This window comes from Squalius cephalus (genome assembly GCF_949319135.1).
Source record: "Squalius cephalus genome assembly, chromosome: 5".
In the NCBI taxonomy this organism is placed as follows: Eukaryota; Metazoa; Chordata; class Actinopteri; order Cypriniformes; family Leuciscidae; genus Squalius; species Squalius cephalus.
This window is the reverse complement of record NC_137126.1, coordinates 23,053,517-23,067,268: the sequence shown is the minus strand read 5'-3', so window position 1 is coordinate 23,067,268 and position 13,752 is coordinate 23,053,517. Positions and strand designations below refer to the sequence as shown.

The window sequence follows — 13,752 nt, the reverse complement described above, 5'->3', positions numbered from 1 at the left end:
AACTATGAAACTTATCATTACTATTTTTATTATTATTAAAGATACCAATATATTTTTGTTTTTAGATTAGAGTAAGAAATAATAGTTTTTGATTTAATGCAAATTTTCAAAGTACTTTACATAAAAATTAACAGCAACATAGTGCAACATGAAAAGAAATTATAAAAAAAATCATTTTTCCTTTCCAATTAATAAAAGGTAGTGGCAAACAGTAAAGTCTTTAAACTTGATTTAAATGAATTAAAAGATGCAGCATACATTCAGTTTTCAGTGAATTTGTTTCAGATATATGGTGCATAAAACTGAATGCTGCTTCTCCATGTTTTGTTTTGACTTTGGGGATATAAAAGTAGCTGGCGTCCCAGATGACCTGAGAGGTCTGCTCTGGATGGTTCATAATGCATCAGAAGATTAGAAATTTACTTTGGCCTTAAAACGTTAATTAATTTAATAACCAGCTGTTAATTTTCAATTATTGATATTAATTTATTAATAATATTTATATAAATTATTGTCTATATTGATATAAATTATATAGTCTCAATCTATATTCCGTTAACTCTATATTGGCCAGCTCTAGTGTGCATCCAAGTGAATGACTGTAATTAGTTAAAAATGATTGTCAACAATGCTTTTCTTGAGCAATAATTTTTTTCTTTTTCTCATTTGGCAGACGCAGTGATGACCAACTTTCCTTCGGCGATTGAATGGGAAATAAAAAAATGCAATTTCTGGTCATTTTAAACAAGCACCAGGGAGAGCAGGGGGTGGTGGTTATGGATATAAAGCTAACAATTAATTCTTACAAATTTTAGTATCTTAAGTTGTTTTACATATTTTTCAATATTTTATTCATTTTTATGTTTGAATGTTGTCTAAGTTGTTAATATAATTGTTCTAAATAAATCCTTTATATTCAATTAGTTTGGATGGATTTTCATTTATAAGAATCTGTTATATTTGAGTGAAAAGAATCCTTATGCCTCATTTTGTTGTCTATTACATGTATATGTAGTGTAATTGATGACTAATCTATTCTTGGGCTATAGGGATCTTCGCCGTGACGTCACGACGCGCTCTGGGGTGCGTTTCCCGAAAGCATCGTTGGCCAACTATGGTCGCAAGTTCATCGCAATGTCCATTGAACTCTATTGGTAACGACGGAACTTGCGACCATAGTTGGCCAACGATGCTTTCGGGAAACGCACCCCTGGTTGGCAGAAGAAATGTAATGGCCGCTTGCTGCGCAGCGCAAACACAGAAGAAAAATGGTTGTATCGTGCTGTGTGATCGGCAAGATTGGGTACTGTACTGTGTGTATCATCTGTGTACATACCCTTATATATTAAGGGCAAATTATTGTATTTTAATACATTTTTACGTGTCAACCAATGTTATATACAGGGCCTGAAGTTAACTTTTTTGACCACCAGCCACTGTGACTTTTTACCAGACAGTTTTTTTTTGGCCTCATAAAAGGTGAAAAAAGGAATTGCACAAACATTTCTTCTTTAACTTGTAAGAATACACATTTAAGTTCTGTCAATTTATTAACGAGATCCATACAAGTAATAATAACTCTTAGAATACAGATAGACCTAGTGCAGCTCGCATGTTAAAATCAAACGCGGCTGTGTTGATGGCTGGGAAGCTGTTAGTTACAGCGTTCACTTCAGGAACCGTTAAGCAGAACTAAATTAATATTGTTATTACTGGTAAAGTTACCGGGTAGGCTACCGGACATTTTCTCACCGGTTCCCAACATCTGTGCAACTGTCATTGTACTGTAGCCTATGTCAGCGTTGCATAATCGCATCTCATCTCACCAACAGTTTAATACTTTACTCACACATTCAAACTCAGTCAGAGAAGGGCCTCATCTTGCTCTCCGATCACATATACGTTCCGAAACACTCAAACTGCGCTGCTTTCACAGATGCTTTCTTTACTAATGTGCCGCCACATTTTTTAGCTGTAAATCCAACGAATTTGCTGACTTCGTTAGTCAAAGAACAACAAAAAATTCTCACTCAGGTGATATGGATCAGGCAGAGAACATGAACCCTGGTTATAAAAGCTTAATTATATCTCTTTTTAGCTTCTTCGGACAAATAATTAACATTATGCTGACAAAACACAGGTAGACTGCTGCGACTTGTTGGTTCTTTCTGCCAACCAGTTCGCGGCCACGCCCATATCGTGACGTCACATTTGACTCCGGCGAACATCCCTATAGATGTATCGGCCCAAAAAGCACGTCGGCCCACAGGGAATCTCCTAGCCTACATGCGTGGACGTCACACTTTAAATCCTACCTGTTGCCTTTGATCATCCACTTATTTAGCTGCTGGCGCATCAATTGACATGCCATCTCCTTTTCTCTCTTTCTTTTTCTATTTTTAGTCCCGACAGCTTTTGGATGCTTTATCCATCTTTTTCGACGCGTACCTGCTCGCTCAGCGCTCACGGCGCCCCCGCCTGATCGCGATATTATCCCCCCCTCTCTATGTCAAAATTCTATGATGGAATCTTATGAATATCCTACTCTAGCCTGTTAGTCCTCTAAAAAGTTATATAACATTGAGGAAATGCAGAAATTATTTAGAAACGCACAACAGCAGCTACGTATAGATGTTAAAAAAAAAAATTAAAAAAAAAATTACCATCGCTTTGGCGCCCCGCCCCTGGTGCTGCGCCCCCCGCATATAGCGCATACGCACTACTCTACAGGTTTTTGGAAGTTTAAGTCCATATATATATATATATATATATATATATATATATATATATATATATATATATATGCCTATAGCCTATGTTACATGCTCATATATTCTGCCATGTAAACAGCATAGAAACCATAATTAGACCACCATTTACTTGCATCGAGCAACTCTTTTGTATAATTAGTATTAGCCTAATCTAATCGTTACATTTAATGTATTGCCTCAGTTTAATATGTGAATTATATTATCAGAAAACTGAACACTTACAGTAATAAATCCACACAATCCAACCGTCTCCATTGACTTTGCATTGCGAGAGGCTGCCTAGTGTCATTTATGACATGTATGACTTATAAAAAAAAAAAAAAAACAATGTCTAAAAGCTGCTATGTGACAAGGTGTACAGTACAGCAAACAAGCTAAATAACCCAGCTATGGGTACAACGCAAAGCGGGACGGGGTGGGTCACCCTATTTTTAACTCGAAATAAACATCGCAACAAATGGCGTCTCTTTTTCATAGTGGCCTTCAAGGGCGCAAAAACGTCGTTTGGAATTCACATAGCATTTAAAACATTCATGAAACCCCCCGTTCATATTCCAGTACAGCAGGTGGCGATAAAGACGTTCATGGTGGTGCGTTCCTTTTCGAGAACGAGACGTTCAAAAATGGGTGCTATGGCTTGGCAAATAACGCTTTTATATCGTTTTTGTTTTTTAGTTGACTATAAACCCATGGATCCTTGACTAGTTTATGTTTCTTTAGCTATCTGCAAGACAGTCAAGTAACGTAATTCAATTAAAAGCAAATGCTTTAAAATGCATTCAGTGATTTCTATCTAACGTTAGGCTAACTAGCACAGGAAAAGCTGTCAATAGAAATAACAACAACATTTTGCCTCAATATTTCGACGTTTAGCATCCATGGCAGGTCGCTTACTGGGTCGCAGGTGTTAGTTTGGTGAAGGAAGTGAAAGTAGCAGGAATGGAGGATCACCATCAGGATGCTGCTGTGAGTGTGAGCAGCTCTGGAGCTGATCTTCTCTCCAGGATCGCTCTCAATGATAACAAGGCTGGTATGGAGGGACTGGACAGAGACAAGATCAACAAGGTCATTCTGGAAACCTCCAAGGTCTGCACAGCTATTTATCTACTTAAGTTATACAGTATTATACTTGTATTTATATGTGTAGTTGACAAATAACGTGGACGTTAAGCTTTTTTAAGCAGATCAGACACAAATACAATTAATATTTAGGCTATATTAATGTGAATGGGTGAAGTTTGGCCTGTCAGGGCATGTCATTAAGTTTCTATCAAGTTACATTATTATGCTACTCATTATAGTTTTGTTCTGTTAGATTTATTATTTACTCACTTATTTATATTCGTTTTTAATAAATAACATGAAATCAAATTTTAAGTTATTTTAGTAAAATTTTAATTCATCTATAGTCCTGTCCTGTGACATTAAAAAAAAAAGATTCTCAATTAATATGAGGACAAAAAAGGTTCTATAATCACTTTCATTTAAGTAAAATGTGTGTTTTAAATAGATTAAGCCTAGTTTCACAGACAACGCTTAGATTAAGACAGGATTGGGCTTTAGTTCAAGTAGTTAAAAAAAAAATGTTTAAATGTGCCTTAGAAAAAAAAAACATTACTGCTGTGCATCTTGAGACAAAGCAATGGCATTGACACATTTTTAGATATGCTAGCTAGTGCAAGTTGCTTTTAGTTACAACAGCTTAAACATGCATTTTAGTCTAGGACTAGGCTTAAGCCTAGTCTGTGAAACCGAGGGTTAATATTATAAATTCATTAAATGTTGAAATACTTTTATATGAAATTAACAGTAGCAAGTTACAATTCAGGACAGTGTTGACATTGACCCATTTATAATGCAGTTGAAAAAAATAAAATAAATTTGTTCTTTTGAATAACAGGGATCTAAATTTTATGAGAATGAACTTAAGAAGGAGCGGCAGGTGAATCAGCGCATTGAAAAAATGATGGAGCAAAAAGCAAGAATCACTAAAGAACAGATGAAGCAAGCACAAGCAGAGGTAATCAACTCTGTAATGATTGTCATAAATCTTATGACAATTTCACCCTGAGTTTTATTACTGAAATGCTATCATATTGAAAATAGGATGTATTATTTAAATAGTTTGAAATCATTTTGTCTGGACAGGATGAGTCTTATTAATGTTTTACACAGTTGTAGGAACAGTGTGAATTATGCCTTATGGTCATGATAATTGCATCGTGTTATTATTGCATTGTGCTTTATTGTCACAATGCAATAAATCTTAATTGTCCTAAGATAAGCTACATTGTCTTTATGCAAAATATAAACAGGAGTGAAACAAAGAGGTATAAAATATAGAAACAAAGAGGTACCCAAAATATACAATGAAATACATTAGTTCCACATACCTGTTCAGTTGTTTAAGAGTTTTCGCTCCGTAGGTGGACAAACTAAAATGTGAACTGGAGAGGGGTCGAGATCTGGGCCGTGTGATAGTTCACGTAGACATGGACGCGTTCTATGCTGCTGTAGAAATGAGAGACTGCCCGGAGCTGAAGGACAAACCGATGGCAGTGGGGTCCATGAGCATGCTGGTGAGAATCTGAAACAAAACTCACAGAACATCATCACATGTCCACAGTGTTGACATAGTCTTTATCAATTCCAGTCAACCTCCAATTACCATGCCAGGAGGTTTGGTGTCCGTGCTGCCATGCCAGGGTTCATTGCGAAGAAGCTCTGTCCAAACCTAGTTATCATGCCCACCAACTTTGACAAATACAGAGCAGTGAGTGCCCAGGTATGTTATATGTAAGTCCGGCGACATTCAGTCAATCTGCTGTCGTTTCCTCATGCCTGGGTCTGTCTTTAAGGTACGTGAGATATTCTCAGAGTATGACCCTCATTTCATGCCTGTGAGTCTGGACGAGGCTTATCTGGACATCACTGAGCATCTGGAGCAGCGGAAGCTCTGGCCGGAGACCATGCGAACACATCACATGTGTGATGCCAAGACAGGTGTGTTACAGAAGTCTACTGACTAGTGCAGGGGTTTTCAAACTGGAAGTGATTTTGTGGTCTTTCGAAAAGATTGGAGATAAGCAGTGTAAAATAAAATTAAAATAAATACAAATTTGTAATTGTAATAATGATTTATTTTAAAATAATAAATAAATAAAAAAACATCTTACAGTACTATAAGAAGTAGAAAAAAAAATAGTAATTTAACATAATATAGATATTTATTTTCCAAACAATATTTTGCACAGATTTATAATTTAAATATCTGGTCCCACTTTATATTAAGTGTCTTTAATTACTATTAATCTTTAAATGAATCATTTTATACAGTGCAGTTATTGTGTACATTTTTACATTGTAAAAAGTATCTGCATGCAATTTCTGTAATTGATTTCAGTAAGTACATCTATAATTACACCGTTTACCCTTCCCTTTTACCTTAACCCATAATTTAAACCTCTAAGCATGTCCCTAACATTACCCATATCCCACCTCAATAGCAGAAAGTGTTTTGCAATACAACATGAACACAATAAGTACATTGTATCCAACTTTTTTTTTTTTTTTATGTAAGTAAGTAGTAAAGACTCCTAAAACAAAGTGAGACCAAATATGTAATTAAATAAATAAAAAAATGTTTCATGGTATACATTAGGTCTTTATTCATAAAATATAGCTGCATTTTAAATTCATTCACACAAGGATGATCATATTTGGGAGTGATTGGCATCTAAAAGATTGAAAAGAGGTCCACTTTTTATTTTGTGAAAGCTTTTATTATGTATTAAAATGTCTTTTAATATGAGCAATTATATTAGCATGATGTTTGTTCTTTATTCTGATGAAAAGAAGATGATGCAGGAAAGTTTGCGGGTGAATTGGAAAAAGATGGACTGTCTCCTGTGCTGTTTGAGGACAGTCCCTGCTCCTCGACCTCTCTGTCAGGAGCTGAAGGGAAAGCTGAGGTGTTTGGGACAAGTGCAGAGGAGGCTGTTAGGGAGATGCGCTTCCTTATTGAGCAGAAAACGTCTCTTACTGCCAGTGCAGGTGAGGGAGTGGATATTTTTATTTGGTTTTTACTTTTAAAGGTACAATATGTAAGATTTTTGTATTAAAGGTGCAAAAGGTGATCTGGGAAAGGCTAACTTTAGCCTGCTAGGCTGTGCTAGCATTGAAAGCATACGAATCCACCCTCCCTGCAAATTGTCAGCCCAGAGCCACGTCTCTTTGTTATGCAATCACACATTGACTGATAGGGAACACGTGCTATCATTTTATTCGGACCAAATGCAGTGATTGAACGAACATTTTATGGTCCTACGCCTTCCACAGACGATATGTATTTATATAAATACATTGAGACTGCTTAACATAGTGATTGCTATCAGGATATGAGGAGACTTTCAACCAGCATAACAAAAAAAATGTTTCTGTAGAGAATCACCTATTTCACCTTTAAAATATCCAAAAACCACTAGAACAATGTTATATATTTTGTTGACTTGTGTACTTGTGTTATCCCAAATGTTGACAACGTTTAAATCCAGAGAAATCCGAAATTTTAACCAATGAAACGGCCCGTGTCTTTGTGTCGCCTGTCAATTGGGTCATATTCCCCTTAAGCCTCTGTTATACTCCAGTTTGGACGCGTACACGACAGCTGCGCACAGCTCGGACGCGGACTACTTGTATTTATACTTTCTGCTGAGGTCCGCTCGGTGAACTGGACAGTATAATCGATAATATTTTTTTATATTTATAGTTTATATTTGCATTTATGTCAAAACCTAGACACTTTAAAACATCAAAATGACATTTATTAATATGTATTCGTGTCAAAATGACATATAAACATCTTTTCCTATTCTATTTTGCCTGGAAACGCTTCCAACAGGCTTGCGTGAAAAATAGGCATTGGTTCTATTTCTAGCGTTTTATTTCGGCGTCCATGTTATTTCCATCTCTTTCCTAATGAACGCGCGCCCTTTTGTCCGCGCGGTCACAAAAAATGGGAGGCACGCGGCTGTCCGCAACGAGCCTCCGTGCGCACCCCTGATGACGATTTTTACGTCACGCGGACCCTCGCGCCCTCGCGGTCGCGGAAAGTATAACAGAGGCTTTACCCTCAGCTGTCAGTAGAAACCATGGAAAGAAGTGCGCTTCCTGAAAAAATGCGGAAGTTGCTTTGCACATTCGTGATTGGCCACAACTATTCGTTATCGTTTGCTGCAGGTTCTGTCACCAAAGATAGCCTTTGAAAACAGCTTTATGGTTCCACACTCTGTCACTGCGTCATCAAGCTACAGCTTTGTTATTGTTTTGAATAAGCGACCTCTTGTGGTGAAACTTGCACACTGTGCCTTTTACTTGCAAACATAAGTATGTCCAGTATTTATACTGTATGTACGAAATTTCTAATTATTCTCTGTTGTAGGTATTGCCCCAAACATGATGCTTGCAAAAGTATGCAGTGACAAGAACAAGCCCAATGGCCAGTACCGAATTCCTCCTGAGAGACAAGTTGTGATGGAGTTTATGAAGGATCTTCCTGTCAGAAAGGTCCGCCTGACTCCTTTTATCCCTGGCTGTTTTCTAGCTCATTGACGTGGCCTAATATTATTGTTTATTTATTCCAGGTGTCTGGTGTTGGAAAGGTGACTGAGAAGATGCTGGCTGCTTTGGGTATTGTCAGCTGTGCTCAACTTGGCCAGCAGATGGCGTTAGTTTCCCTGCTTTTTTCGGAAACCTCTTGGCATCATTTCCTTCACATATCTTTGGGTTTGGGCTCCACATATATTGAGAGGTGTGCAGTGTTAATGTGTATGTTACAGCATCAAACATACTTAAGTAATATCAATAAACTACATGGGCGACATGTTGGATATGGAATAAGATTACTATTCTAATATTTTATGGACGATCTGGTCTTTTATTTCAGGGACTCAGAAAGAAAAAGCATGAGCACTGAGAGGTAATCTGCACAATGTTTTTTTTTACAGTCTTCAGCACATGCATCAGTCCCAAACATTAGTGTAAACTTGAAATCACCATTCTGTTTCCTCCATCCCTTATTTAATTTGTGTCATTTATATTCACTCTTTCTTTTAGGACGTTTGGGGAGATGAGTGATGCAGAAGAGCAATATTCCCTGTGTAGGGAGCTCTGTCATGACCTAGCACAGGACCTACAGCGAGAGGGCCTTAAGGTAACTGTTTTGCCCTCTTGTTAGGCTAAATAGAAGTAAAAGTAGCTTCTCCCAGTTTTATACCAAACCTCATATATAGCCAGTGATAACATGCATATCACTGTGAAAATTAAGATGGTTTGAAGTTTATTTTATTAAGTAATTCATTCATTTACATTTAAGATGTTTTGTTATATATATCAGCATCAATTATTTTATTTTATTTTGTTGCTGGATGTATTTGATTGATACATATACATTCATTTGATTAATACATATTATAAATATGTCTGTATGACCCCCTGAAAGATAAAAAAAAAAAAAAAGTATATTATGTGCAGAAATAGTTCAGGAAATGTCATCTGGACTCCATATACAATTAGTAAGTGCATAAATATTTGTCTAACATGCATTACATGAAATTTATTTGTGTCATAGGGGAAAACTGTTACTTTAAAGTTGAAGAATGTCAACTTTGAAGTGAAGACTAAAGCGTTTACACTGCAGTATGCTGTCTGCACTGAGGAGGACATATTTGCTGCTGCCAAAGACCTTCTCAAAGTTGAGATTGACAGTGTCAGCCCTCAGCCACTAAAGCTAAGACTCATGGGTACATATTTGTGTGTGTGTGTGTGTGTGTGTGTGTGTGTGTGTGTGTGGTAAACCCTACATTATGGGAGACAAAATGTCCCCACAAAGTTGGCAATATCTGAAATCCTTGTCCTTGTGGGGACATGTTTTGGTCCCCATGGAGAAAACAGCTTATAAATCATACAAGTGATGTTTTTTGAAAATGTAAAAATGTAGAAAGTTTTCTATTACAGTAGGGTTAGTGTAAGGTGATAGAAAACACAGTTTGTACAGTATAAAAATCATTGTGTCTAAGGAAAGTCTTCATAAAATATGAAAACACAACGTGTGTGTGCACGACTGTTCAAATCTTTGAGGTCGGTCAGATTTTTTTGTTTGTTTTGAAAGAAATGATCACCAAGACTGCATTTATTTGATCAAAAAAAACAGTAAAAGAGTAATATTGTGAAACAGTTTAAAATAACTGTTTTCTATTTGAATAGATTTTAAACTGTAATTTATTCCCATTATGCCTAAGCTTTATTTTCAGCATCATTACTCCAGTCTTCAGTCTCATATGATCCTTCAGAAATTATTCTAATATACTGATTTGCTGCTCAAGAAACAATTCTTATTATTATCAATTGAAAACAGTTGTGCTGCTTAATATTTTTGTGGTGCATTTTTTCAGGATTCTTTGATGAAAGTTTATAGAGATATTTAAAATAAAAATATTTTGTAACATAGTAAATGTCTGTAAAGTAACTTTTGATCAATTGAATGTATCATTGGTAATTAATATATAAAAAAAATCTTACTGATCCCAAACTTTTAACGGTAGTGTATGTTCGTAACTTGGCGTTTTGTTTTGTCTAAAGTTTATTGTATCATGTCCAAAATTTACCATTATTTTTTTCTTAAAGCATATGAAATCTAAAAAAAAAATTATCATTGGTTTATTTGCCCATGCATGAGGAATCCGACAATACAGTGATACAATTTTTTTTTTTTTTAAATCTGAAGCTACTTTGTCTATTTGTTTCAGATAGTAAAATTCAGTTTATGAAATGCTCATGCTTATCAAGAGATTTGTGATTTTCAACAGGCGTTCGAGTGTCTGGCTTTATCAGCGTTGAAGATAAAAAGCCTCTTCAGAGGAGTATAATGGGGTTCCTGCAGAAAGGTGGATCTGATCCAGGCAGTTTCACGCAGTGTCCTGGATCTGCTCTCAAAGCAGGAGGAGGCAGTGATAGTGCCAGTTTCCTAAAGCCGCAGTCCACTGAGATAAAAGTACCTTCTGTGTCTGAGCAAATACCCAAATCTACAGGACCTAAGCAGCAGTCCTTTTTTCAAAGAGCGGAGTCAAAACGACTTCAGCAGCAGCAGGAACAAATGTCTGTCATCATCTCTGATACAGACACAAACAGTAGTGCTGACGCAGCTGCTTCAACTCTGCCAATAACAAACCCTCAATCAGACACAACATCAACAAACACAAACTCGGGGACAGACGCAACAGGATACATAAACAAACATGCAACTTTAAAGCCATCGTTTAAAATCTCAACCCAGGTTCTGCAGTTTCTCACCTGCCCCGTGTGCAACAGAGAGATGAAGGATGTAAACCTCACAGCCTTCAACCACCATATCGATGAATGTCTGAAGGGCAGTGCAATGGATAATGAACACACAGATTTGGGTGCAGGTGAGCGAAAGGAAGAGCTCAACAGTGAACCACCTGCATCAAGCCACAACCTGTCCTGTAATGGAGAGAAGCCGTCCACTAGCATCTCTTTGCCAGTGGTGGAAACTGATGACGGAAATGATTTCAAGTCTCCATTTTTTAGTCACAGGACAAAAATAAATGAAAAGCGTTTAGTTGTTCCTAATAAGAAGAGGCCTCTTTCTGAATCTAGTTCTAAAGCCTCACACACAGCACACGATCCTGAGGCTGTTGTCACAGAGTTGTCATCTGACTTGAAAGGCTCGTCTTTGACGTGTCCCGTGTGCAGTCAGCTGCAGAGCACCGGTGACCTCGCTCTCTTCAACCGCCATGTGGATATGTGTCTCAACCAAGAAGTTCTGCTGGAGTTCAGAGGATCTCATCCTCCTGTGGATCATTCAGACGCGCCTGCACTCAAGAGCGTAAGAGGTCAGTCAAAAGCAAATGTTGAAGAATGCAAGAAATCGTATTTGGAAATAATAATGATACTATGACAAGTATATGGTAAGTCAAGGGAAATGATTATAATACACTTGTTGTTTTGTTTTTTACAGGCCAATTGGGGGACCAGGGCAGAGTTTCTAAAGTGAGAGAAAAGAGCAAAAGGTATTTAACTGTAAAAGGCAATAATACAGTTCTATATTGTAAGAACATCATTTGAATGTACTGTACATACCATTTGGGGTCAGTAAGATATATATATATATATATATAAAATCTTTTTTACTTTTTTTACAAGGATGCATTAAATTGATAAAATGTGACAAAGACATTTAAATAATGTTGAAAGATTTCCATTTTGAATAAGTGATCTTTGATCTTTCCATTCATCAGAGGATCCTGAAAAAAAACTTTTATCACTGTTTCCACAAAAATAAATGTATAATATTGAGCAGCACAACTGTTGATGATGATAATAATAATAGTAAATGTTTCTTGAGCATCAAATCATCATATTAGAATGATTTCTGAAGGATCATGTGACACTGAAGACTGGAGTAATGATGCTGAAAATTCTGCTTTGCATCACAGGAAAAAAATACATTTAAAAATAAAAAAAAACAGTTCTCTTAAATTGTAATATTTCACAATATTACTGTTTATTTTAATTTTGAGCATAAGAGACTTCTTTCATAATCATTAAAAATCTTACCGACCCCAAACTCTTAAACTCTAATGTATCTTATTATTGTTGTTTCTTATGTATTCTCCATTTTAACTACAGGCAAGGATCATCTCCTCTTCCTCCTGCAAAGAAAACCAAAGTGTTGAGCACAAAACACACAATCGACAAGTTCTTCAAAGGCAACACCAGACAAAACGTCTAATTCTGTTACAATTCCAGAAATCTTTTAATTTATGAAGAAACGACATGATAATCCTCGAGGACTTCAGGGATTCACTTCAGGGAATATGTTGAAGGAGCGAGTAAGAAATATGCAAACTGAAGAAAAGCAGGTAATAAGATGGCACTTGATAAGAGATGTTGCTGGGAACATCATATACTTTGACACAAAATCTGAAGATCTATTTGGGTATATTTTTGTATTTATAGAAATGTGTATTTGTGTGGTGGAAAAAAATGCTTCGTATTTATACTTTTGCACTTTCCTCTTTCTATATTTATGTAAATCATAGGTGTTAATTCTACATTAATATATGAGTGATGGCTCAAATATCTTTTAAATAGTTTTATTCTTTGCATAAACACAAATTAGCATTTATTTTTGAATGGGCGTGCAAAGCGATTTTTAGACCATGACATAAGATTTACCATCTAAATAACAAATATATACAGAAGTATCATAATTGTACACATGCAGAATTGTAATTGTATCTTCTAATTTGCACCTCAAATGAATGTAAAAAACAAATAATTAAAAACTGTCCTTTTAATCTTACAATGGTGTTTTGTGTTTTAAAGGATGGAAATATATCAGGGTGTTTTTTCTTAGTTTGGAGACCGTTTAAACAGGTTTAGAAGGAACGAAAAGTACACTATCATTCAAAAAGTTTAGGTAAAATGTATTAAATATTTTTGAAAGAAGTCTCTTATGCTCTTATGATTGAAATAAGTTTTTTTGTTGTTTAATATTACACATTTAAAATGGCTGTTTTGTCTGCAGTGTCACATGAGCTTTTAGAAATCATTGTAATATGCCCATTTAGTGCTCAAGAAACATTTATTATTAATGTTGAGAACAGTTGTGCTGCTTAATATTTTTTTCAGGATTCCTTGAATAATGTTCAAAACAACAAACATTAATTTGAATATTTTGTAACAGTGTAAATGTGTTTACTGTCACTTTTGATAAAATTATTAATTTCTTGCTGATCCTAAACTTTTGAACAGTAGTGTATATGCATAATAACCTTATAACTTCATTCCTTATAGCTGCACACACATACTGTAACACAATCAGTGCTTGAAGGCATTTAACTGTATTTCCATTGGGTGAGAGCGCATGTCTTTGGGCGTGAGCTCTCAGTGCAAACAA

General features: G+C 35.9%; 1 protein-coding gene across 5 annotated transcripts; it reads left to right on the top strand.

Annotated features, from left to right (window-relative positions):
• Window positions 1-1,188: 1,188 nt before the first annotated feature.
• On the top strand, window positions 1,189-13,721 carry polk (polymerase (DNA directed) kappa). 5 transcript variants are annotated; one of them, XM_079871570.1, is made up of 15 exons: window positions 1,189-1,479; window positions 3,645-3,857; window positions 4,672-4,791; window positions 5,198-5,350; window positions 5,425-5,556; window positions 5,630-5,774; window positions 6,627-6,824; window positions 8,212-8,336; window positions 8,414-8,580; window positions 8,716-8,748; window positions 8,886-8,982; window positions 9,400-9,571; window positions 10,637-11,683; window positions 11,809-11,860; window positions 12,480-13,155. In XM_079871570.1, the coding sequence occupies exons 2-15, from the start codon at window positions 3,711-3,713 to the stop codon at window positions 12,580-12,582; spliced, it is 2,691 nt and encodes an 896-aa protein (XP_079727696.1). In that variant the 5' UTR covers window positions 1,189-1,479; window positions 3,645-3,710; the 3' UTR covers window positions 12,583-13,155. The 5 variants fall into 5 exon arrangements, with proteins under 5 accessions (XP_079727696.1, XP_079727693.1, XP_079727694.1 ...); XM_079871567.1 differs by having other exon boundaries at window positions 1,195-1,303; XM_079871568.1 differs by having other exon boundaries at window positions 1,216-1,303; window positions 6,630-6,824; window positions 12,480-13,721.
• Window positions 13,722-13,752: the final 31 nt, after the last annotated feature.

Excerpts from the sequence above, each read along its gene's own strand:
- polk (XM_079871567.1), top strand. The coding sequence starts at position 1,232 with ATGGCCGCTTGCTGCGCAGCGCAAACACAGAAGAAAAATGGTTGTATC. Across the intron at positions 5,775-6,626 it reads CATGTGTGATGCCAAGACAG|AAGATGATGCAGGAAAGTTT; the intron begins GTGTGTTACAGA and ends TCTGATGAAAAG. Across the intron at positions 11,684-11,808 it reads TGCACTCAAGAGCGTAAGAG|GCCAATTGGGGGACCAGGGC; the intron begins GTCAGTCAAAAG and ends TGTTTTTTACAG.